The sequence below is a fragment of the Emys orbicularis genome, chromosome 2 (genome assembly GCF_028017835.1).
Source record: "Emys orbicularis isolate rEmyOrb1 chromosome 2, rEmyOrb1.hap1, whole genome shotgun sequence".
NCBI classification, from domain to species: domain Eukaryota; kingdom Metazoa; phylum Chordata; order Testudines; family Emydidae; genus Emys; species Emys orbicularis.
This window is the reverse complement of record NC_088684.1, coordinates 217,842,480-217,867,902: the sequence shown is the minus strand read 5'-3', so window position 1 is coordinate 217,867,902 and position 25,423 is coordinate 217,842,480. Positions and strand designations below refer to the sequence as shown.

The following is a 25,423-nucleotide window of genomic DNA, read 5'->3' as shown; positions in this document are numbered from 1 at the left end:
TTCCTGATCCAGTTAGGTTATCAGATTATCTATATTCATTCCAATATCAGTCTGTCTGCATCTGAATGCAAATGTCCATATGGTGGATGGAGCGTTTTGAATGATCAAGGCATGGTGAAGTATAGTGCAGTCCTTTATGCAGCTAGGAAACATCATACAAGCTATTGTCCTTAAATTCATTAAGATGCTATAGAAACTTTCTTATTAAAAACTAACAAGTTCTTTATCAGGCAGATGTTCTGTATGTTTCTCATGGCTTTATTTTCTTTTTTTTCTAGGGAGGCTTTCATAATGGACAACCAGAAAACACTTCTTCTTCTTTTTGCAGCCACCTTCTGCTCCACTGACCAGACAACTGGTAATACAATATGTGCCTGCTCCTGTTCCCATTGAAGTCATCGGCAAAGCTCCCTTTGCCCTTAATGGAAGCAGGATTGAGCCTTGTGCTTCTTACCCATTCAAATATATGTAAAAAAACAAAACCCTGGTGCCATTTAATTCTTTGTGTAATTCCAGACAGCTCTTGCAACATAATTTCACCAGGAGTGCATTTGCATTAGGATATTAAAGACAATTCCACATAAATTAAATTTAAGGCAAATAATTCAGTGGGTTTTCTTTTTCTTTTTGGGGTTTTTGTTTGTTTGTTTTCAGTTCAAGTGTACTGATATTCAGTGCTTTCAAAATTTAGTGGAAAACTCTTATTATTAAATACAAATGAGCATGCAAGAGCTGACAATTAGCACATTTATATTTGGGAGTAGACTCATGCCAGCTTTGCCTATTATTCCATCAATACATGCAGTTCAGATCTAGTACTGACTGCTAATTGTAAGGCTGCCCAGCTTATCAACGCTGGATAAGTTATAGCACTCCAACATTTTGACTATTGTAATCAACTCTTTAGCTCTTTGGGAGATGGAAGAATTGAGGAAGGCAATCTCTCAGTATGCAGGTCATCTTCCTTATGTCTAACAATTCAGGGGGTCATAACCATTTTACCCTTTTGTCAGGTGGTGACCTGCCATTTTGGAATGACTAAAAACCCAAGGCCCTAATACTGCAAGTATTTATTGCATGACATTATGGATACTCCTGTTTAAATCAATATGACTAAAGGCTAGTCTACCTGTTGGGATAATGCACACTCTGGGATGTGATTTCTGAAGTGCACTGGTGTGTTGCACATTAATTGGTCTGTGTGGTCCCAGCTAGTGGGCACTAAAGGTTGTCTAGTGCATTTTATCGTAGTACTGTTTGAAATGCTTTAGAAGTCACACTGCCAGACTGTGTGCATTACCCTGCTGTGTAGACAAGCCCATAGTCCCATGCTAATAAACACTGTGCCTCGTAGTAAATGATTGTAGTATTGGGCCCATAAAACACATGTGAGTAACTTTCCCTGTGATCTAAAACTGCAGCAAGACAACACACCATCACCAAACCACAAATACTGGGTATTGTGGTGGAAGATGCTTAAGTGCATATATCAATAGGCATGCATGTGTATACTTTACCATCTTTTCTCGTGACCAGGACAGATAAGTAAGTCAGGTATGTGTGAATTTCAATATCCTGTCTGTTCATAAGAATGGACCTGCAAACGCACATTGCATCATCCCTTTGCATTCTTGTGATCCCAGGAACTTGCACATCCATGACCACTGGCTTCAGTATGTAGGGTTTGCAGGTGAACTGATAGCTGGAATTTCAACAGGCAGGAGTGGTGGATTTTTACTGAATTTTTATTTTAAGTAGCCATTTTTTCCCCTGGAAGCAAACAGGAACTGAGATTGTAATATTAGATAATGCATCCAGTAAGAATTGAAAAAAGTTATGTTTCTTCAGTCTGCAGGGAAGCTTCTGTTGCAGACATTGTATTCCTCGTGGATGAATCCTGGAGTATAGGAAAAGAGAACTTCAAAAACATTCAAGGCTTCTTGTACATCATGGTCAGCAGCTTTGATGTTGGGGAAGATAAAATCCGGATAGGTCTGATTCAGTACAGTGATGCTCCACGCACTGAGTTCTTCTTGAACACTTACCACCGCAAGGAAGACATCTTGGAGAAGATACAGAAATTATCCTACAAAGGAGGGGGCACAAAAACTGGGGAGAGCTTACAGTTCATGCTGGAGAATCACTTCAAGGAAACTGCTGGAAGTCGAAGGGAGGAAGGCGTTCCCCAGATTGCAGTGGTGATAACAGATGGGCAGGCTCAGGATAACATCCAAGAACCGGCCAAGGAAATCAAGGACGCAGGCATCACACTGTATGCCATTGGCATCAAAGGTGCTAGTTTGGTGGAGCTTCAAGAGATAGCTAGTGATCCAGATGACAAGCACGTCTATGAAGTGGAAGACTTCACCGATCTGCAGGATATCTCTCATAATATGCTACAGGTGCTTTGTACCACAGTAGAAGAGGTGAACCAAATTGCCCACGTCTCCCAAGGTATGTCCACAAGCCCCTGTTCCCCTCCCCCCACTCTTTTCTCTTCCATGTTCATAGGTGAAGTGTTTAAAACTGTGACATGCAATCAAATCATGGGTCTTAACTTCATGCATCTTCCTTATCCCTTTCTCTATCTCATACAGGCACTCTGAGGAACAAACTTTTAACATACACTTACTGTGACAAGTTCCTACAAGTATCTGTTTAGCTTAAAATATCCAAAACAGCACCATGGGTTGGTAGACTCTAAACACAAACCTACTTTGCTGAGTCAAAAATAAAAAAATCAGTTTGAAAACCAGTTAGTTTTGGTTGGTAGGGGGAAAGTCAACTTATCCTTTAGTATAAAGATAGCTCACAACTGTGAAAGAAATGAAACAACTTGCCTTTTCATTTTTTGTGTCACCTTTCTCATGTAGTTTGCAGAAAAGCCGCCTTGGCAGACATCGTATTTTTAGTGGATACTTCAACAAGTATTGGCCGAGAAAACTTTCAGAAAGTGAAGAACTTCCTCTACACCCTGGTTTCAAGCCTCAATGTGAGCAGCGATCAGATCCGGGTTGGACTGGCCCAGTACAGCGATGAGACCTTCAAGGTGTTCTTGCTGAATCAATATTCACTGAAAACTGACATTCTGGAACAGATACAGAATTTGCCATATAGGAGTGGAGGGAGTTACACAGGCACAGCTCTGGATTTTGTCAGGACAACATATTTCACTGAGTCTGCTGGTAGCAGAGCTCTGGAAAACGTCCCCCAGGTAGTCATCCTGGTCACTGATGGGGAATCCAGCGATGAGGTCAAAATGTCAGCCAACAAATTGAAAGCCAGAGACATCTCTGTCTATGTGGTTGGAATCAATGTCCAGAATACAACCGAGCTTCAGGAAATAGCCAACAAGCCTTTAAATAAATTTCTGTTTAGTATTGACAGTTATGATGTCCTTCAAGATCTCCCCAGAAGCCTTTTGCAAACCATGTGCTTTGCAGTAGAGAGCCAGATTAAAGGTAAATAACTTGCCCTTACAATGGTGGCATTTCTGACACTTTTGGTGCACCAAAGCCAGGGCCGGCTCCAGGGTTTTGGCCGCCCCAAGCAGCCGGAAAAAAAAAAAAAAAAAAGCCGCGATCGCGATCTGCGGCGGCAATTCAGCGGGAGGTCCTTCGCTCTGAGGCGGAGTGAGGGACCGTCCGCCGAATTGCCGCCGAATACCTGGATGTGCCGCCCCTCTCCGGAGTGGCCGCCCCAAGCACCTGCTTGACAAGCTGGTGCCTGGAGCCGGCCCTGACCAAAGCAACAATCCTGGTTCTGATCTGATTTACACCAGTTGGTGTAGCTCCACTGGCTTTGATGGAGTTAATCTTGATTTGGGTCCCAATTCAGGAAAGCATCTCTATTGAGGAGGGGAGCTTTAGCCTGTACTTAAATTTAAGCATGTAGGTGAGTTCCATTGAAGTCAGTGGGTTTTAAGTATATACTTGAAAGTTAAGCACATGCTTAAGGGCTTTCCCAAGTCAGGGCTTAAGTCTAATCAGGCTCAGGCTCACAGATTAGGTGAAATAGCTAAAATTCAATCTGACTAGAACTGGTCGAGAATTTTCTGATGAAGTTTTTTCTTTAAATAAAATCAATGTAGTTTTCGATGAACACTTGTTATTTTCCCAACATTTTTCATTTCGAGATTGGGGTTTCTCCATTTTCCAACTCTTTTGAACCCTTTTCAAGAATTTGGAAAACAAAGTGTGTGTGTGTGTGGGGGGGGGGAGTAACTATATTTTCACAGCATTGAATTGTGTTGATTAAACAGTCAAATGTACGAAAAGCATTTTTTCTCTACTTTCTCAATTCCCCTTCCTTTTTCCAATGGGGGAAAAGGAGGGAAAGTAAAAATGAGGGGATTTCCCCCCAAATTTGAAAAAAACAAAAAACATTTTTTCAGTTTAAAATGAAACAATTTTTAGTTTGAAATAGCATTGTGATATTAAATGAAAACTTTTGTGTCCATTTGACGTTTCCCAAGGAAAATCACATTTCGGTAGGGATTTTTTTCTCACAAAAAATATCTGAGAGGAAAGGTGATCCAGTTGCAAGGATACTACCCTGGGACTCAGACAGTGGTTTTATTCCCTGCTCAGCCACAGACTGCCTGCGTGACCGTGGGCAAGTCACTTAGTCTCTCTCTGCCTCAGTTCCCTGTATTTACAATGGGGTATTAGCATTTCCCTACCTCACAGGAATCTTGTGAGGATAAATGCATTAAAGATCACAAGGAGCTCAGATAGTACAGGGATGGGCCCATGTAAGCTCCTTCGGGTACAGCCACGCTTACGGCAGAATGTAGAGTAAAGACACTGCACTCTCAGGTAGCGTATAAATAGCAGTGTAGACAGTGAAGCATGGCTTAAGCGAGTAGACGAGAACGCCTGCATGCCTGAACCCCCAGGGTATGTACTCCACATGCCCAAGCAGTGCCTCCCATGTCTACACAGCTATTTTTAGCAGTGTAGTGTCCCACTGCCTCCCTGCTGCTGGAGCCTTTCACTGCCACAATGAAAGGCTCCAGCAATGGAGAAAAGCTCTGGCAGAGAGGAGGCAGTGGGAAAAGGCCTTTCGCCGCAGTGTGTATATACACACCACAGTAACACGTGTGGATGCAGCCTGCCTTTCACTTCAGTGTGCAGCTACACGTGTTGTGCCTATACGCTACATGTTGCTGTAAGTGTAGCCTTAGATAGACATAGCCTTAGCTAGATAAACTCCTTCAATGGAAATGATATCTCAATAACAAAAGTAGAAGTGCAGTTTGGTATATGGGTATACAAGCTTTGATTTAACAGAACGGGAAGCCCTAGAGCATAAAGATCAGTGGCTCAATCCTTCTCCTGTAGAAGTAAATGGAAGATTCAGTGGGAGCAAGACTAGGACCCCACATATATAAATATAGTCAGATGTAGATTTGGTCAAAAACGGGATTTTTTTTTCCCCATGGAAGTTTCACAGGGATAGCTTCGTGGGATGATTGTCTATACCAGAGAGCTGCAGGAACAATGGTCATATAATGTTATTTCATCATAATTCAGCACCATCCATGCTATAGGCTGTAGAATTCTCAATTTAAAATAGAGAACAATGAGTGCAGTAGTTATAATTTCAGTTCAGTTTACAATTCAAATCCAGACGTGATTCCAAGTTGACAGCCACCCCTTTCACTAATCTGTCACACTTTTTCTTTCTCTTCAGCATTTACAAAGCACTATGCTGACATTGTTTTCCTCGTTGACTCTTCTGTGAATATGGGGTCTTCTACCTTTGAGCAAATAAAAAATTTCATCTACCAAATTGTTGACCAGCTCGATGTTGGGATTGACAAGTACAGGGTTGGCCTAGCCCAGTACAGCAGGGAAGGCCGTGTGGAGTTTTTACTGAACACCTATAAGAGCAAGGAAGATGTGCTCAATCACATCCAGGGGCGTGTCACGTTCCTGGGGGGCCCTTTGCAGACAGGAAGTGCCCTGGAGTTTCTGCACGAAGTCTTTTTCAAAGAAGAGGCTGGAAGCCGAATTAGCCAAGGCACCCCCCAGTTTGCAGTGGTCATCACTTCTGCCAAATCAAAGGATGACGTCGCAGAAGCTGCAGAGGAGCTGAAAGAGATCGGAGTGAAAGTCATCTCGGTCGGTGTCCAAAATTCTGATCGGGAAGAAATGGAGGTGATAGCCACCTCTCCCTTGGTTTACCAAGTCAATGGAGGGCAGAGCATCAGTCAGCTGCACCAGGACATTACTAATGTTTTGGAAGCACCAGTTCAACAACAGTATGACTCTGCCCTAGATGCAAAAGTGCCAGCAGGTATAGTATGTCACCAGAGTGAAAACAGCCGCTTGAATATATTTGTAGGTAGAGAAACTCTATAATTCACCCATAAACAAGAGAAATATCAAAGGACTAGGTAGAAGGGGGCAGAATGCAGATGACTGAATTTAGTGCTTGTGAAAGGTTGGACCGCCTATGTAGCCACATGGCAGTAAGGATGCGGCATCTGTGTACATAAAGTTGCTAATACTTAACCTGCATTGGTTATATGCAGTGTAATTCTGCTCTCAGTTACACCCAGGAGTTCCTATTATTGATTTCAGAGGGGTGGCCCATTGTGAATAAGAGGAGGATTTTGCCCAGTGTTTTTCTGTTCACTTTTTTTCTAGAGATTGTCCATAGCAAGAGGCTCCAGATTCAGATCCAAAGAAGAACTTCCCTAAAGTCCTGTGGTAGTTTGATTAGGTGTCTTGGTTTGGCTGCGAGAGAGAGAGAGAGAGACTCAATCTGCAAACTTCCCCAAAATTTGGACAAAAAGGAGTTTAATATCCCCTTATATCTGTTTAATATCTGATTCAGACTCATTTTAAAATGGGCCTGAACCATGAAGTTCAGATCTAAATCTGAACTCTCTGAAGTTTGTAGGATTTTGGAGCGGGTTTTCTCTTTCATTCCCATCTAGCTCATTACGTGAGCTGTTGGTTTCTTTTAATAAACTATCCCAATTGTATCCTTCAATGATCCTGCAGTCTAACCTACAGTAACCTTGTTATCTTCCTTTTCCTTTGGTTGGTTTGCTTTTAGTATGTTCCAGTGCATCTGTAGCAGACATTGTATTTCTTGTGGATGAATCCAGCAGAATTGGGTTAAGAAACTTCCAGCTGACCAGGACATTTCTGCTCAAAATAGTCAATGCTCTGGATATTGGCCCAAATAATATCAGAGTTGGCTTGGTGTTGTACAGTGATGAACCGAGGCTAGAGTTCACCCTGGATACATTTGAGGACAAATCAGATATCTTGAACTACCTGAAAAAATTGCCATATCGAGGTGGGAGAACATACACGGGTGCTGCCATAGATTTCCTCAGGAAGAAGGTTTTTACTCAAGAGGCAGGTAGCAGGAAAAATCAAGGAGTGCAGCAGTTAGCTGTGGTTATCACTGATGGCCAGTCTTTCGATGACTTTGTTGAGCCTGCTTCTAAACTGAGACATCATGGAGTTGCTGTCTACGCTGTAGGCACCAAGAAAATCTCAGAGAGTAGCCAGCTGGATAAAATTGCATCTTACCCTTCAAGGAAACACGTCACCAACTTGGAATCTTTTCTGCAGCTGTCAAATATTGAATGGAAAATAAAGAAACGGCTTTGCAGTGAGATTGTGTCACAAACCTTTGTAGTCCCAATGCGATCACGGACTCTGAAAGAAGGTAAGAGAGAAATATGAAAATCTGGCCCAAAATCTTGCTCAGGTTCATTGATGGAAACTCAGTACGTCTATTGGCTTTCAAGGCTATACTCTGAATTTGCATCAGTGTAACTGAGAGCAGACTGTGGCCCTCTATCTTTGCCAGACAAAGTATCCAGGGCCAAGAATTCAGTCATATTCTTTTTACATTATCACTGAAAAATGGGACTTGTGATGGTATCAGAATGTACAGCTTGGAGTGGGACTCTCTCCCACTCAGGAACCTTCCATGGATCTTCTCCCTACCTACACAGAGAAGGAGGGCTGAGTTCATTTGCCCTCTGGTATCATCCCCCTTTGCCTTTGACCCCCTGGAAGACCCTATTTCTCTCCAGAGTCCCCTGCCTTGGAAGTCATAGCCAGGGGACATGCACTGTTGCCCTCCATTCATCAACAGTGATAAATATACAGGCATGGTGATGCCGCTGATGCAAAGATGCTGTAGGGCAGGTTTAAGGCTCACTACCAGTGAATACCACCAATGCAGGGACCTCTCTGCCAGGCACAGAGCCAGCTCTGCAGGAGACCATGACACTGGGGGCATATTGGGTTAGGAGCAGGTGTGGCTGGGCTGTCCCTCCCCCCTACCTATTCCATGCCACTGCAACACCCATAGGGGCTGTGGTAGGAAGGAGCACAATTTAGGTCAGCCCTCAGGTTTGGCCAAGCCTCCTTTGGGGTGACAAACCATCACCATCATCCTCAGAGTACAATCAGTATCCCCTTGATCCCAGCAATGGGCCTTAATGGTGGCTCAGAAAGAATTCAACTGTACGGGACAAGTACTGTGTTGATTTACAGCCGGCACGATCCCATTGAAAGAGTGCTCTGCTATAGTTTTAGCAGCCACATTTTAAGCTAAACAAAATTGGTTGTGCCTCCTCCTGTACACACATAAATGCACACATATATATTACACATGGCTGTGTGTGCACACTGATGCAGACAATAGGTTGTCAATAGCCTTGCTCATGTTGGAGAACTTTGGCATTGCAAGTCCTGCAATGCTTGTAAACATCTTATGGCCACATGCCAAGTGCTTGGATTAAGTTATATGTGTGTGCATAGGATGTAAATTGGGGCAAAATTTGGTCCCATATGTTATCCCAATTCCTATGATTTTTGTCTGCCCTGGGCTTAGAAAATGTAGTAATTTTTCCAACACTAAATATTATAGCCAGCATTTTTTTTGTGATTGCTATTAAACCATACTGTAGCACTGCAGTAATTGAAAGATATTTCACCTTTCCCTTTGTTTCCTCTCAATTAGGTTGTGTGGACACAGAGGAAGCTGATATTTATTTCCTGATTGATGGGTCTGGCAGTATATACCCAAATGATTTCCAGGACATGAAAGTATTCATGAATGAGATGCTCAGCACGTTCCAGGTCAGTGCCAATGGAGTTCGCTTTGGCGTGGTTCAGTACGAAAGTACTCCTCAAACAGAATTCATGATTAGCCAATACAACAGCGTGAAGCAGTTAAAGGAAGCAGTCCGTGATATTCAGCAGTTAGGAGGTGGCACCAATACTGGAGATGCTTTAAGATATATGAAAAGTCTTTTTGCAAAGGCCACCAGGGACAGTGTTCCCAAGTTGCTGATAGTCATTACAGATGGCGAATCCCAGGATCAGGTGACAAAGGCAGCAGAAGAGCTGAGACAAGAAGGGATTGTTATATATGCCATTGGCGTCAAGAATGCCGTTAAAAAGGAACTGAAAGACATCGCAGGAACAGAAGATCGAATGTTTTTTGTGAACGACTTTGATTCCTTAAAGCTCATCAAACATGATATTGTGCAGGATATCTGCTCCCCAGACGGTAAGAGGTTTTCCTAAATCTCTCCAATCGCTTAGACAGTAGAGAGCACCTGGATGTGCTCATTATAATTAGTAGTAGTATTTACTATTTGCATTAGCCCAGCACAGATGTGGTGCACATTGAAGATAGCTTTGCTAAATAAACAGGAATAATCAACTTCATTCTTTTGTGTAAATTGTCTCAGAAGAAGCAACACGCTTTGCCGGATGAAATCCAGGCTATCCTTCTCCTCCTGACACAAGGAGGGTATAATTTCGTTGACTGAACATCTCACAAAAGAAAATGAAGTCTGACACCAGAGGCTGAAATTCTTAAAGATGGCCTTATGTATGTAAATATATATATATATATATATATATCTATATATATATCTATATCTATATCTATATAGATATCTATATAGATATAGATATAGATATAGATATAGATATAGATATTTACTATTTACAGTATGGTAGCACCTGAAGGTTCCTACCCCAAGATACTGCACAAATACAGAACAAAGAGCAGCTCACTGCTCTGAATTGCCTATAATCTAATGCTAGGCTATTTGAGATCCTAAACATACGCACATTTTCAGCACTGTTGGTACAGTCCAGAACAACGTGTGACTGTAGCGCATTGCTCTTCTAAAGGAGATAGATTAAGGCTCTGATTTTGGATCTGAGCATGAGCAGATGAGTTTGTCAAAAAAATGAAGTACTCATTTTAGGACCACATTACTGACCTTATCCAGAGAGGCTGTGGATCAAGGGCAATGTATAAACCATACGGTGCCGCATTCTAAGATGGGGGAAGAAGATTGTGTAACAAGATGTGGTTACATATTTATACATGCCCTGGTCATCAGTGGAGATCAAACTCAGTATCTTCAGCACCAGAACATAAATCCTTACTATTTAGACTTTAACAGTAACTGTTAGCTGTTAGTAAACAGCAGCCTTTTATTTTCCTTGATGTCTGCTCCGGAGGACACGATTTTCTGTGTAGTTTTCAGTCTGAGTAGTTGGCAAATACATTCAGGAGGAGATTCAGAATTGTGTCTTCTCTCTTTTCTTTTCTTTCCCAGCCTGTAAGAATATGAAAGCCGACATTATTTTGCTGGTCGACAGCTCTGAGAGTATCCGCCCTGATGATTTTCAGACGATGAAGGATTTCATGCAGCTGATTGTGAACAGGTCTGATATTGGGGCTGATAAAGTTCAGATTGGGTTGTTGCAGTTCAGTTCAGAGCCCCAAGAGGAGTTCCAGCTCAACCGATACGGAAGCAAGGCTGACCTAAGGAGAGCCATTTCGGGAATCAGGCAGATTAAATCCGGAACGATGACCGGGAAAGCACTAACTTTTGCCTCCCCTTACTTTGATGAACCCAAAGGAGGGCGACCCAGAGTAAAACAGTATCTCATAGTGATCACAGATGGGGAGGCCCAAGATATCGTGAGAGAGCCTGCTGAGACCATTAGGGGCAAAGGTATCACCATCTATGCCATTGGTGTTCTCCACGCAAACAACTCCCAACTTGTGGACATTGCCGGCAGTCAAGACAAAGTGTTCTTCGAGGATAACTTTGATTCCCTTACCTTTCTGGAAAAGGAGATTCTCTTTGAAATTTGCAACCCGGAGGATTGTAAGTGATAGTAATAACCTGTTGGGTCTTTCTAATTCTTCTTTATTTTGTTGTGTTTACTGTTAATCCTTTATAAGGTTTGATTCCTCCCCACCCACATATTTCTAGTAGAGATCTTCAGCTTTTCTTCCATTGTGATATTAAGCAATGATAGTAAAGTGAAATGCAATAGCAGAAAATAAGACCACACTTTTTACAGACCATAGTCTCATGCTTTTCCTCAGGAGCCATATTTTATTTTCTTTCAGGCAGGTGTATATTTTTCTTTTGGACAAAAAGAAATGCCCACCACCCTCCTTTTTTGTTTTTCTTTGTATCTTGCTTTTCGGAATGTCCCTACACTTTTTGGTTTCAGTTAGCAGTTGGATCAAAAGAACTACTCAGGGAGGGAGCAAGGAGGAGAGAGACCTGATCATAACATTACAGCTTTGTTTCCTTTGTTTTGTTAACAACAGCATGCAAAAGGACTGAAGTTGCAGACATCATATTTGTGGTGCATGGATCAAGAAGCATCACAGACTTGCAGTTCCAGGGCATTCAGAGGATCATGGAGGCTGTGGTGAATGACTCTCTGGTTGGAAAAGACAATGTTCAGTTTGGGGCTGTGGTCTATAGCACTAATCCTCAGGATCATTTCTCACTGAATACGTACTCGGCTAAATCGCAGGTCAGAGAAGCAATCTCTTACTTGAGACCTATGCCGGGGCTAACCTTCACAGCAAGGGCTTTGAACTTTGCCAGGGAGAGATTTGGTATGGCTTATGGTGGTCGTACATCATCTCGTAGTGTCACCCGGATTCTTGTGCTTATTACTGATCAGCCAACTTCACCCTCGGATAGACCCAACCTTCCAGCAGCAGCAAAATCTTTGAAGCAAGATGGTATCCATGTCTTTGCTGTTGGAGTGGATGAAGCCAGTAGAACAGAGCTGGAAGAAATTGTGGGAGAGCGAGAGAGATTGTTCTTTGTGCAGAGCTATAATGAACTGGAAAGCTTACACGAAAACCTCACTCATACAGTATGTGATGAGGCAAAGCCAGGTAAGTGAGACCTTTACATTGAGCTGTTGGTTTTGTTCTTATATGTTTTCTGCCATTTATCCAGATTATCTAGGTAGTCACAGGCAATGTCAGTCACAGGCAATATCCATTTTTAAAATGTTCTATTGAGACAAGGTTAAGGGGTGGTTGGAAATAGCGCAGAGACAATTTCCAGTATGGACTGCAGCACATGTCAAAATCAGATCCCTTCACCATCGTTTTCTTATGCACTTTTCCAGCAAAGCACGTTCTTTACTTTAAGCACATGATTAATCCCATTGACGTTTATGGGAGCATTCGTTTGCTTCAAGTGCTTTTGCTGGATCAGGGCTTTTGTTTCCCTTTTCTCTCATACCAGCATCCCCCCTTTCCTCCTCCTCCTCCTCCTCCTCCTGCCAGCAGTTCTGTGTGATCTCCATCCCCCTTCTTTCTATACCAGGACCCCCCATGTCCCTCTCCCCATGCCAGGGATTCCGTGTGTCCCTCCATTCTCCCTTCACCTCATGCCAGGGCCCCCTTTCTCCTTCCCATGCCAGAGGCTCTATGTCCTTCCCCATATCCCTTTTCCCTCCATTTTCACTCCATTCCCTCCCCCATTTCCCTCCCACCCCCAGGGTTCTGTGTGCCGCCTGTTCCCCCTTCGCCCTATGCCAGGGTCTCCCTTTCTTCCTCTCCACGCCAGGGGCTCTATGTGCACCCCCATACCCTCTCCCTGCATTATTTCTTATTTATTGGTCACAGACGGGCAGAGGTATGCCATGAAAGTGAGGTAAAGGGCCTCACTTCACTCAGCCAATAAAAATGTATAAAGCATAAAAACCCTTTTACTTCCAGAGATAAGGTAAGTACCAATTGCTTGGGCTAGCTTAAACTTCCCTTACAGGCACCTTACTCCATAATTGTCCTATATAAGGCTTCCTTGAATCTGGTCCCTTGGTCTGAACCATTATGGTAATTTCTATGTTCCTATGAATGGACAATTTACACTATGTGGAGGGGTGAAAGTAACTTAAGGGACTTACCGGTATGCAGAGCGGCCCGGGTCCTGAGCAAGGTGAGGGGGCGGCTTTGGGCCCCCAGAAGGGGTGGGGCTGGAGCCATACTCCCCCAGCCAGTCCTTCAGCACCGCCTGGCCTGCGCCGCCCGTGGCTCTGACGGCGATTTAAAGGGCCCGGGGCTCCCGGCTGCTGCCCCCGCTAGTGCTACCCCGGGGCTCCAGCAGTAATTTAAAGGGCCAGAGCCCCAGGCCCTTTAAATCACTGCTGGAGCCCTGGGACTCCTGACTGCCGCTACCGCTACCCCAGGGCTCCGGCTGTGATTTAAAGGGCCTGAGGCTCCCGGCTACTGCTACCACGCCAGCAGCCAGAGCCCTGGGCCCTTTAAATTGCTGCTGGAGCCCCAGGGCTCCTGGCTGCTACCACTACCCCAGGGCTCTGGCAGTGATTTAAAGGGCTGGGGGCTCTGGCCACTGCTGGGAGCCAAGGCCCTTTTAAATTGCTGGGCCCCGGGGAAGCTGCCCCTTTTGGCCCCCCTCATCATCAGCCCTGCTGGTACGATCAGCTGTGTACCGGCTCTTACTGGTATGCCATACCGGACTGGACCGGCTTTCTTTCATCTCTGACTATGTGAGAATTAAGCTACGAGAAGCAAATTTTCAGCATGTAGAGGCTCGCTTGTGCTTGTAGAAATTTACCACAATAACACACCTATATTTAGCAGGACAACTGCAAACGGGTATTTAAGTGTCTAAAGACCCATTTGTGTGCACATTTGTGGTAACAGTGTCTGTAGTTGTGGTAAATATATGCACAAATGTTCTGTCTGCTGAAAAATCAAATGGGCCTTTTTATGCACTGAGAGTGTGGACGTAGGCTTGCAAAATGGGTGATTTTCCCAGCACTAGAATGTCCTCCCTTTCCAAAGTGCTTCTGGGACATGGGGAAAATACCCACATTATTTGGATATCCTACTTCTCAATTCACCTTAAACATTTCTTGAAAAAAGACTCTCTACACCAGTGGTGGGCAACCTGCGTCCCATGGGCCACACGCAGCCCATCAGGGTAGTCTGCTGGCGGGCTGCCAGGTAGTTTGTTTACATTTGCACGGCTGCCCACAGCTCCCAGTGGCTGCGGTTCTCTGTTCCCAGCCAATGGGAGCTGCAGGAAGTGGCGTGGGCCGCAGGGACATGCTGGCTGCTGCTTCCCACAGCTCCCATTGGCCGGTAACGGCAAATCGCGGCCACTGGGAGCTGCGGGCGGCCATGAAATGTAAACAACCTGTCTGGCAGCCTGCCAGTGGATTACCCTGACGGGCCGCAGGTTGCCTACCACTGTTCTACACACTCTTCTCCTAGCACAGGGGTGGGCAAACTTTTTGGCCTGAGGGCCACATCTGGGTATGGAAATTGTACGGTGGGCCATGAATGTTCACAAAATTGGGGGTTGGGGTGCTGGGGGGTAAGGGCTTTGGCTGGGGGTGCGGGCTCTGGGGTGGGGCTGGGGATGAGGGGTTGGAGGTGCAGGAGGAGGATCAGGGCTGGGGCAGGGGGTTGGGGCACGGGAGGGAGTCAGGGGTGCAGGCTCTGGGCGGCGCTTACCTCAAGCAGCTCCCAGAAGCAACAGCATGTCCCCCCCTCCGGCTCCTACATGGAGGCATGGCCAGGCGGCTCTGTGCGCTGCCCCGTCCGCAGGTGCCACCCCTGCAGCTCCCATTGGCTGTTCACTGAAGTATACAAGCATTGTACAATTCTGATGTAAACTTTCATTTTGAAGTACCAAGCTCACCGACTAGAAGCTGCCTGTAATAAATGTCATGCACCTGAGATAGCTCCTGCAGCACAAACTTGTTCACAAACAAGAAACTGCCCAACCTTCCAGTAAACCAACAGACCTTCTGGTTCCCATGCCATTCAAGGCAGTCAGGAAGCTCAGCATTCTTCTTCTAGAATGCAAGCAATTTTTCTTATTATGACACTTCAAATTGTGGCAAGAAAGGGATGGTGTTTTACTTGATTACACCTGCTGACTGTCCAACACTTGTCATTCAGTGAGAATTAAAGATTAACCTTATTCCACTGACAGCCTGACTTCAGACACAAGTTCTGCATAGCCTAGTCTCACCTCCTCTCTGCAAGAAGTCATAGTTATGGTATATAAAGTGTCCAGGAGCTAGTTTCTCCCAGCATTTGCTACTTGATACATGGTGAAGTTTCTTTCTGCACAGAGGACCTAAGGGTTTAAGTGGAACTTATGTGGTGGATTGACCTTGTGCTGGCACCTCTACACAGAGGGAAATTTCACCCAAAGAGAGCAGGGTATTGGAAAGGTGAAATGGATGAGCATTCCCAGATTTGCATAGCTAAGTAAATTTTTTCCTCCCCTGCAGCTTGTGGCAACCAACAGGCAGATCTTATATTCTTGATTGACGGGTCATTAAGCATATCTGCACGTAACTTTTCTGCCATGAAAACATTCATGAAGGAAATCGTGGACGGTTTTATTATTGCTCAGGACAAAGTCCAAGTTGGCGTGGTCCAATACAGCAAAGATCCCCAGAAGGAAATATATCTCAATGAATTCCACTCTGACACAGCCATAAAGGAACGGATTGACAGCATTGTCCAGTTAAAGACCTCCACCTTTACTGGCAAAGGTCTGAGGTTTGTCAAGAGCTTTTTTGAGACTGCCAAGGGTGGCCGGAAAAAACAAGGAGTTTTGCAGAGCCTCGTAGTGATTACTAATGGGCAGTCTAATGACGTGGTGGATGAGGCAGCTATTGCTCTGAGGAATGATGGGATACACGTCTTTGCAATTGGCCTAGGGATTCCAAACTCATTTGAGCTTCTTCGAATCGCTGGTGATGCACGCAGGGTGTATGTGCTGGAGAATTTTGAAGTGCTGAAAACCATAGAGAGAAAGATTGTCACTGAAATCTGTGAATTGGAAGATCGTCCTAGCCAGGGTAAGTCACAGAAATCTTTTATTGAGTATATCTATCTACAGATTCTCTGTGTTCCACACTTTTGTGATTAGTCAAAGGAAAGAAATCACATTTCTGTAGATCACAGATAATTTAGCATGTTTTGGAGTGACATAAAGCAACCAAAGCTACTAAATCTGGCCCTAGAACTTCAGCAGGACATAAGCAGCGGGTGCAGACTAACTCATAAAAAACACAAAGCTCCTATTTTCATGCAAGAGTCGGTAGCAGAGCTGGGTGAAAGTTGGAAATTTTGTTCCATGGGAATTCTTAAAAAAAAAAAAAAAAATCATAATAATCATTCCATTTTGGAATGAAAAGTAACAGTTTTAGAAACTTCCTGTGGAAGGGAAAATCTGAAACAAAAATTCTTTAGGAATGATTGAAACGTTTCATTTAGAAAACTTTTGAAATGAAATAGAGCCCATGCTCTCACGCTCACAGCTCAGCCATGGCTTTCAGGGCTTCTAGACTCCCACCTCCCTGTCAGGCTAGAAGACTGACACAGAATCAGGCGCCTTGCTCTGAGCACCACAGCTGATTTGGGAGACTTGCAGCTTGGAAGCTGGGTTGGTGGAGCATGACCAGTGCACCCACAACTAAGCAGACAGTGGCTAAAGCCTTGCATGGTGTGGGGTGCACAAGGACAATACCTAGATGCTTAACAGATCAGTGCTGAAATAAAAACTGCCCCCACCAGAGTCCAATATTACTGCTGTGGAAATGGAGCATGTTCACATCAGGGAGATGATGTCTAATGCAGCAGCTCCTCCTGGTGTTCCTTCACCAGAGAGCAGTGAGCTTCACCAGCAGAGAGCCACATAGTAAATACATTATAAAAATGCAAACTCTCTTAGAGGCGAGAGAGAAGAAAATATTTGATCTCACTGTTTTGTAACAACAGCAACAACAAAAAAACAACCCAAACACATTTGATAAGCTAATTTTATCTTGATCTCTGTCATCTTCTATTTTCCCTGATTTTTTGTCCTTTAAACCTTTTTTGCTGACATCAAAAATTCCCCCCCCCCACTCTGACTGACCAAAACCTTGCATTTCCATTCGTTCGCAATAATTTTATGTATATAAACATACTGAGGGCACTCATACTACAGTGATAGGGGGTCAAGATAGAAATCTGGATACATGGACAGATAGATTAAAAAAAATCATTTCACAAAGTAAGCATTTTTACATGCAAATGAATACCTCTACATGTGCTGCAGATTCACATATGCATTTTGCAGCACAATATGGATAATGATTTTTGAAAATGTACATAATGCAGTGCTAAATTAACCCTTGGTATAGAGAATTCAGTTACACCAGGTATAGTTAATTCAGTTACACCAGGGATGAATCTGGCCCACAGTTACAGCTATAAAATGTGTGTGTTCTGTGAGTGTATGTGAGGTATAGACACACATGTATAAAATTATTCTACAGACACACTAATATCTATGTATATATTTAAGTGAACTGGGAAAAGGTGACACAGGTAGCAACACTTCTAACAATTTTGGCCTTAATCTTTCTGTGCCTCTATTCCCCATATGTAAAATGGAGGTAATAGTATCACCTCCCACCTCAAGGGTGTTGTAAAGATAATTTCATTAATGTTTGTAAAGCACTAAGATACTATCATAAGTGCATTATAGAAATGCCCGTGAGGAAATTAATAATGTTGCGTGCAGCGCAGGGTTTGGATGGAGTGCAGTAAATAAGGCATGGGGGGCACACAATTAAATGATGAGGATAAAAAGAAATATTCAATAACTTCCCACCTAGTGAGCACCACCCATTGTGTGTACTGAATGAGGCACGGGTCCTGTGGAAAAAATAGCATGTGATCATGTAATTATCATGCATCATAATGCATATGCACAAGAGGGCTGAATTAAGGTTGCACAGGCAACCTTTGTTCTGGCATTTCCTAATTTTTGAGTGCTTCACTTGCACTCGAATGAATCTTATTGTAGGTTTCTTCTGATGTAATATATACTATATCTGAATGTGTGTTTGTGTCTTTTTCTTCTTTTCTCATGTATATTTGAATATATATGAGAAAATAAAATAAGAAAAGAAAATGGATATATTCTCTGTCTGTCTGAGTTAACCATAGATATATGTAAACAAAACAATGCAACGTAATACTTATGTTCTCAATTATTGGTACAGCAAATAGAGGAAAGGCACAGGTTACCAGATTTCCTTTCTCAATACTATGGTTCTATTTCTCTATACTGCTCTGACAGCAGAATAGTGTTAAGAGGAGCTGAGCAGCCTTGTCTATACACAACAGTTACGTTGCTTTAACTATTCTGGTATTGTTTAAAGTGGTATAACCCTCCTGGTGTGGATGCAGTTATACTGCTGGCCTTGTCTACAATAGAAAGAGTTTGCTGATTTAGCTATACTGGCATAGCTGTACCCATAAACCCTCCTAATGTAGATTCAGCTTACACTGACAAAAGACTTATTTTGCAAGTATAATTTATACCAGTTCCTAGAATGAAATAAGTTATTCCTGCAAAAGGCCTTTTTTGCCAGTATAACTGTGTCTATAGATGGACACAGCTATGCGGGTATAAGTTTTCAATGTAGACCAGGCCATATAAAGGTGCTTATTCTGGTATAGCTTATTCCCACGTGAGAAGGGGGATAAGGAGGATAAGCTATAGCTGTTTAAGGCACCTTTATACTGGTATAGTTGTGCCCACATTAGGAGTTTGACTGGCATAGCTAGTTCGGTAAAAAAATCCAACCCCTGACCCTCTTCATTATGCTGGTAAAAAACTGTGTGTAGGCCAGGCCTTAGGAACCTCATCAGGAAGGAAGGGGTAGCTAAAATACTCCACTGTGCTTCACATTGTCACTTACTGTTAGTGGGCACTTTGGGAGCTACTTTTCACTTCAGTCGTGAAAATTCAGTCTTCATGTCTTCATTGTATGAACTCAGTCAAGCCACTTTACCTCTCCGTACTGTTTCCCTACCAGTAAAATACTTGTCAACCTCACATGAATCTGGTGAAGATTAACTGATGTCTGTAACATGCTGTGCCATCCTTGGACCCAAGTACAAAGATGCCCTCAGATACATGTGCTCAGTTTCCGTGGACTTCTCATTGAAATCCACAAGCGCTGCATGGGCATGGGGTAAATTGTTATTGAAATAAATTGGGCTATGCTAGTTGACACCAACTGAGGATCTGCCCCCTGAATTCTTTTCAAGTAGTGTGGTCCAAGTTCAGGTCAGGCCTCAGAAAAAAGCTCCTGATGAAAACATGCATCCTGTATGCTAGGAAGGACCACATACTAGAATCAGACAAGTGATCTCTTCATGGAACTGTTTAATCAGAAACATTTTATGGAAGTACTAAATCACAGTTCTATGGCCTTGTGCCGTTCTCTGGCACACAAGTGTACTGTAAATCTAGCATTATTCATTGATATTGTGACTGTAATTTCAGAATCTGAGTTAGTGTGTGTGTATTTAGCTGTTTTGGAGAAAGTTGTTTTTTCATTGCCAGAAGAACAAATGCGGCAGTAAATAATATCACATAGAAATAGTTTTATAGGCTTGAGTGCTGGTGCTATTTCCTAGCTTTTAAAACTCTGATTCAGCATGCGTAGCCAAAAGATTGTAATTCAGCTTAGTAACAAATAGTTTCCTCCAGAGGGCATTTTGTACTTTAAAAGGAAGTACTGAACCTTAATGGTATAAAGGATAATAGCCAAGTGGAGTGAAATCACCAGAAGCCTGCAATGTATTTTGTTAACTACAGGATATGTGCACCCCACTATTATGAGAGTGAGGAAGTTAGTATCAATTGGCAATCAATAAAATTATTATTAACCCTTAAAAGGATGAGGCAACAGTTTGCTGGAGCATCTACCCCAGTATAATTGACTTACTTTTTTAAGTGACAAGTGACACAGCACAAACTCAACTTTCTGGTGCCTGGCTTTCTGTATCGGTGGTGAGTAAAGACTAGCTGAATGCCTCAACCCAAACATTCTTAATTTCTATTCTATTCTCTGTACTCTGACATCCCCAACCACCTCATTATCCCATCTCCGCAGTTTCTTTCACAAATGAGTGAAAGCGTAGGAGAAAAGGGAACGTGAAGGAGCAGGGAAGGGATTAAATGGAACAATTATAGTTAATGACTTTAGCCCATCAGGATGCATTCATAGCAAACTAGGCAACCGCATTGTCCTCTAAAAACATTTCAGAGAGTCACAATTGGAGAGGAAACAAAAGAAATGGGGTCTTTTGTTTTAAAGATATAATTGCATCAGGTAGAAATTGTTGACAAGTGGGCTACAGTGGAAACTTAACTACAGGTGGATAGTGTGGTCAGGAGAGACAGAACAAACTTCAATATAGGGATCAAGGGATCAACAAGATACAAAGAACAATACGTCAGGTGGTATGGCTGGGAAAAAGTAGCCAAATCACAAAATATTGGCCATTTTTTATCACACTTTGTAGGAACTCTTCCATAACCAGTATATGCCATACTTTACAGTACTAATCACTCACTGTGGAGATGTATTTCCCATGTCCTCCCTTCCCTCTTCCTTTCCCACCTTCTGAGTGTTTCTCTTACTCACTGTTTGATGTCTAATGTATAATTCGATTCTGTGAATAATTACTGCCAACCACATTGCATTGGAGCCAATTGCACTACTCACAGCAGGAAGCCCAACACTCAGTGGTAAGTGTTTGCAGGATCAGGCCCTTAAATTCTAATCGGGAGCTGAGACAATCTCTATCATTTGTTCTGTTAAGTGCCCCTCATGTTTAGGGTACTAAATACATAATATTGATGATCAATTCATTTTTTTAGCTATGCTTTTGGTGACGCAAAAGTTACATCCAGTTAGAGGTAGGGGTGTGTGTGTGTGAGAGAGAGAGAAACTATGTGCAGTAATATAAGCCAGCTCCTCAGCTGGGATAAATTGACGTAGCCCCGTGCAAGTCAATGGAGTGACACCAATTTACACCAGTTGAAGATCTGGCTCTCTAATTCTTCTAATTTTAAATTAAGCATGTTTTGTCACTGGTGCAGATAGAAAACAAGATCATAAAATAGTGCTTGGATTTGATGACTGATTTTCTTCCTTGCCCCCTTCTCAGATTGCAACATAGATGTTTCTGTAGGAATTGATATTTCGAGGCGCATGAAGTCTATATCTGCACTGAACGAGAAGCAGAAACTGCAAAAGTACCTGCCCAAACTTCTGCACCGGATGGAGTCCTTGACTAAAATCAGTTGTACTGTTGAGTCTCAAATCAACATCAGGTTCAAGTACCAAGTGTTTGCACAGAACGGCCAGTCCTTGTTTGACTCCGATTTTGAAGCCTATGACGAAGAGATCCTCCAGAAATTCTTAGTTGTACAGACCATTGTAGACACCTATCTGAATGCAGACTTCTTAGAGTCATTTTGGGAGAAATCCCTCAGACCGGCCTCTGCTAAAGTGAAGGTAAATAAAACTGAATAAATTATATTGTTTCAAAGTATATTAAGTCTAGTGCTGGTGAACATTGCATGGGAAATAAAGACTTCATGAATGTTCTTTTAGATAAATCCTTGGATTCATTTTGACAGCATTCATGACCCCTTGCTGCAAACAATTGTGTAAGTGAATTTTTGCTCCTGGAATTCCAATACTTGGGCAAATCCATATGCTCACAAGTATTTACATGTGAAGTTTTCACATGTCCATTTTGGAGGCAGTTAGTAGGTTAAGGAGCAGAACAGTACTCTGTAATAGATGGCTAATCACACAACCCGAGTAGTAATGACTCAAAGCAAACATCATCGCAAATGTTTCATGGCAGAAACATATTCACAGAAACCACTCATTAAATACTTTCAAATAACAAATGAGTAAAGTCGAGGTCTGTCCGTGGATAATTTACAAACAGAGAAAAGTGTCTATATTTGTAGACTAACATGTCCACTGCAAATAGTTCATCCAGGTTGAAATGAGACCAAGAGAAAGCAAAGATCTAAAGGGCTGATCCAATCCCTATTGAAGTCAAGGGGAACCTTTCCATTGACTTGAACAGAAATTAGACACCTCCTAGGATTTCAGATTCAGTGCCTTTTATGTTTTTTTCTGATTAAGAAACTAGTTCTGGAAAGACTTTTTACATACTAAGGCACTGATTCAGAAAAACATCCCTCTAAGATATAAACTGTATCTTCTAGAGAGAGCTTATTTTAATTCTTACAAAGTATTGGTAGTTTAGAATGGTCTTAATTTAGAGTGCTCACTGAAAAGTGTATTCTCACTTCCATTCTGAGGAGCAGACACAAATCCCCATGCTGGCAGGTAAGAATATAAACTCCATATTCAGCATTTGTAGAATTCTTTCTTCTCAACATAGGTGCATGGAGTGGTGCATATCTAATGTTTTGGGTTTTTTTTTCTTTTTCTGTTAAAATCTGTAAAGTGCAGGTCTTCTCTGAATGATGACTATAAAATGGCATCATGAGGACCCACTTGTACTGCATCTCAATGATTTCTGAACAAATTTGCTCAGTTTACATATAAAAATGTTATTTTTCTAACTGCCAACTCTACTAATGCAATGTGGAATCTGAGAGTTGAGCTGAGTTCTTCCCTCCTAATGCATCATCACCAGTAACAAAGATTCTGCAGATCTAATGCTGCTCTTAGCTACATCTGTACAACTCCACTGCCATCACCATTCTAGGAATCGGAAGGTAGCTCAAACTTCAAACCCATTTAATTCTTGGCCACACTGCTGAGACAGCCAAAAGGGCACCCGTTATTACCCTTTGTTCTGGCACTTGTGTGCGTGACCTAAACATCTGACTATTTACTTAGAATAGGACTAAGATCATGAATTCATTTTTCATAGGTCACTGAACAGCAACACATTTTTGCTCATTAGTTGGATGAGACACAAAGATTCTGGTTCTTTGTGGTTTGCCGTTCATCTGTTGTTTGTTGTTATGTTTGAGTATGGAATACTGGACCCAATCTTGAAGTCATTAACTGAGCAAGGCTCGGATTTATTCCAATCAAAAACTGATCCCACCATGCTTAGAGTGGGAACAGAAAGGTACTTTCCAACACTTTGTGATCGATTATTTGCACAGCAGAGGCTCAATTTGCCACTGCATCTGAGCTCCACTAGGGCAGATGGGGGGCCTGATCTAACTTATGCCACTGGAGACTTTATACCACTGGAGGATGGGGTAGTGAAGCTTTGCTTCACCATACCCGCTGTCTTGGTGTCAACATGCCCTCTCTCTCCTCCTACCCTGGGGCTGTGGAGTGGCTGGCGCAGGAGCTGACTTAGCCGCCTATGCCAGCCTTACACCAGTGGAGAGTTCCCGTGTGCTAGGGGAATTCTCTGCTGTCCACCTATGGCTGAATCAAGCATCAAGTAGGCAGAATGGACCAGGGAACCCAGCCCACCATTGTTATGTTGTTAGTCTGACAAATCCAGTCCTGGACTGCCATCACCCAAAGGAAAAACACTGCTTGTTCTAAATTCTCTCAGTTACACCAGGGTCAATCTGGAGAACTCCACTGATTTCAGTGAAAGTCCTTCAAATTGTAAACAAGAATAGAATTGGCCCCTTGCCCAGCACACCTGGGTACTTAACTGAACTGGTTGTACTAATAAAAGTTGCAGTCTACAAGGTAAATCCTTCCAAATGGAGCCACTGTCAAACTAGAGATATTTTGGGGCTTAATTACCACGACTCTGTCCTTTTTAAGCTACATTGTCACCAATTTTCAATACTAAATTGTAATTTTTAAGTTAACCTGGAATATAAACTCATCAAAGATTGCACAGCACTTTGAGAACTACCAGGGAAAGCGGGGGGTGGTATTATTATGGTTGTTTTTTCATATTTTCTGCCAACCACCTTGGTAATTCAGTGTTTTGTTCATAGGTTCTCTTAGTGTTTACAGATGGGCTGGATGATACTATAGAAATGCTCAGAACAACAGCAGACTCCCTTCGCATTAAAGGTATGGCCTGTTATGACGGTCCAGCATTGCATCAGAAGATAAAGCTACAATGCGAAAAGAGCCTCACAAGCATTGAGTCTCAGAGCCTGGGTCAACTGACTCAGGCCCACATAATGGGGCCAAAAATAGCAGTGTAGACGTTCTCGCTTAGGCTCTGAGACGCACACCTTTTGCTGGGTTTCAGAGGCTGAGCTCCAGCCCAAAAGGAAATGTTTACATTGCTATTTTTACCTCTGCAAGCTTGAGTAAGTCAACCTGGACTCTGAGATTTGCTGCTGTGGGTTTTTTGGTTTATTTTGCAATGTAGACATACCCAAAGAGTGCTACATTCCTCTCCCACTGCAGACCTTCCACATACTCATGCTGATCTGCCCGAGAATTCTTGGTGAGCACCCTCCCTTCTCTGGGTGAGCCAGGGCTCTCAATTCCCTGAATGATTTGTAGACTTTACCTCTCCCAGTATGATCATGAGGGTTTCCGCCACCAGCTCCATTTTCACTCTAGGATAATAATTGTTAGAGAGCTTATTCCTTCACTCTCCCACTTCCCTGGTCCTTCTCGCATGAACAGAAAGCAACAATACCCGAAGTCCAAAGGTGCAAACAATTCGATGTTTATTGGGGTGAACTTCCAGCAAGCTTAAATCCAAGTCCCTTTTTCTTTATTTTCGAATCCCAATTTACTTCCGGTTTGCCCCTAATTTATATAGTAATATTCACAGCTATACCTTAACCAATCATTCTACTGAAATTTACCTAACCAATCCTAACATATTGTAACATGATTAGCTAACCAATTATATCCCACCACCTTAATTAGTTTACACCCAGCAAAATTAATTATACAGCAGACAGAAACAATCACAGAACCAGACAGAGACCATGCAAATAAACATAGCAAAGTGGGAACTATAATGACAAAACAATACAGAAGTGAGGATTTTACAACTACATCTATACAGACATAAGGATTTCCCAGCTGTGTCTATTGATAAGTGAGTTCTTACCAGACAGAAAACTATGAAACTAAATTTCCTTTTACATCTTCTAGGCTTTTCCCTTTCTCTGGAGGTGATAGATCAGATCACCTTCCTAACAGCCCCAGATTGCCTTATTTCAATATGGCTAGTTTGGAATGTGAGGATGTGACCACACACTTCCCAGCATATGGCTGCCTCTTAGCCAAAGGCATTGGCC

The 25,423-nt window shown here is 42.8% G+C and overlaps 1 protein-coding gene across 1 annotated transcript in view; it reads left to right on the top strand.

Annotated features, from left to right (window-relative positions):
* Positions 1–291: 291 nt before the first annotated feature.
* Positions 292–25,423, top strand: part of LOC135873280 (collagen alpha-6(VI) chain-like) — a 93,437-nt gene continuing 68,305 nt past the window's right edge. The window contains exons 1-11 of the mRNA XM_065397679.1: positions 292–358; positions 1,849–2,454; positions 2,874–3,461; positions 5,695–6,300; positions 7,069–7,692; positions 9,001–9,552; positions 10,622–11,179; positions 11,635–12,219; positions 15,606–16,181; positions 21,343–21,692; positions 24,149–24,227. Of these exons, the coding sequence (XP_065253751.1) occupies positions 292–358; positions 1,849–2,454; positions 2,874–3,461; positions 5,695–6,300; positions 7,069–7,692; positions 9,001–9,552; positions 10,622–11,179; positions 11,635–12,219; positions 15,606–16,181; positions 21,343–21,692; positions 24,149–24,227 (5,191 nt within the window). The remainder of the gene's footprint in view (positions 359–1,848; positions 2,455–2,873; positions 3,462–5,694; positions 6,301–7,068; positions 7,693–9,000; positions 9,553–10,621; positions 11,180–11,634; positions 12,220–15,605; positions 16,182–21,342; positions 21,693–24,148; positions 24,228–25,423) is intronic.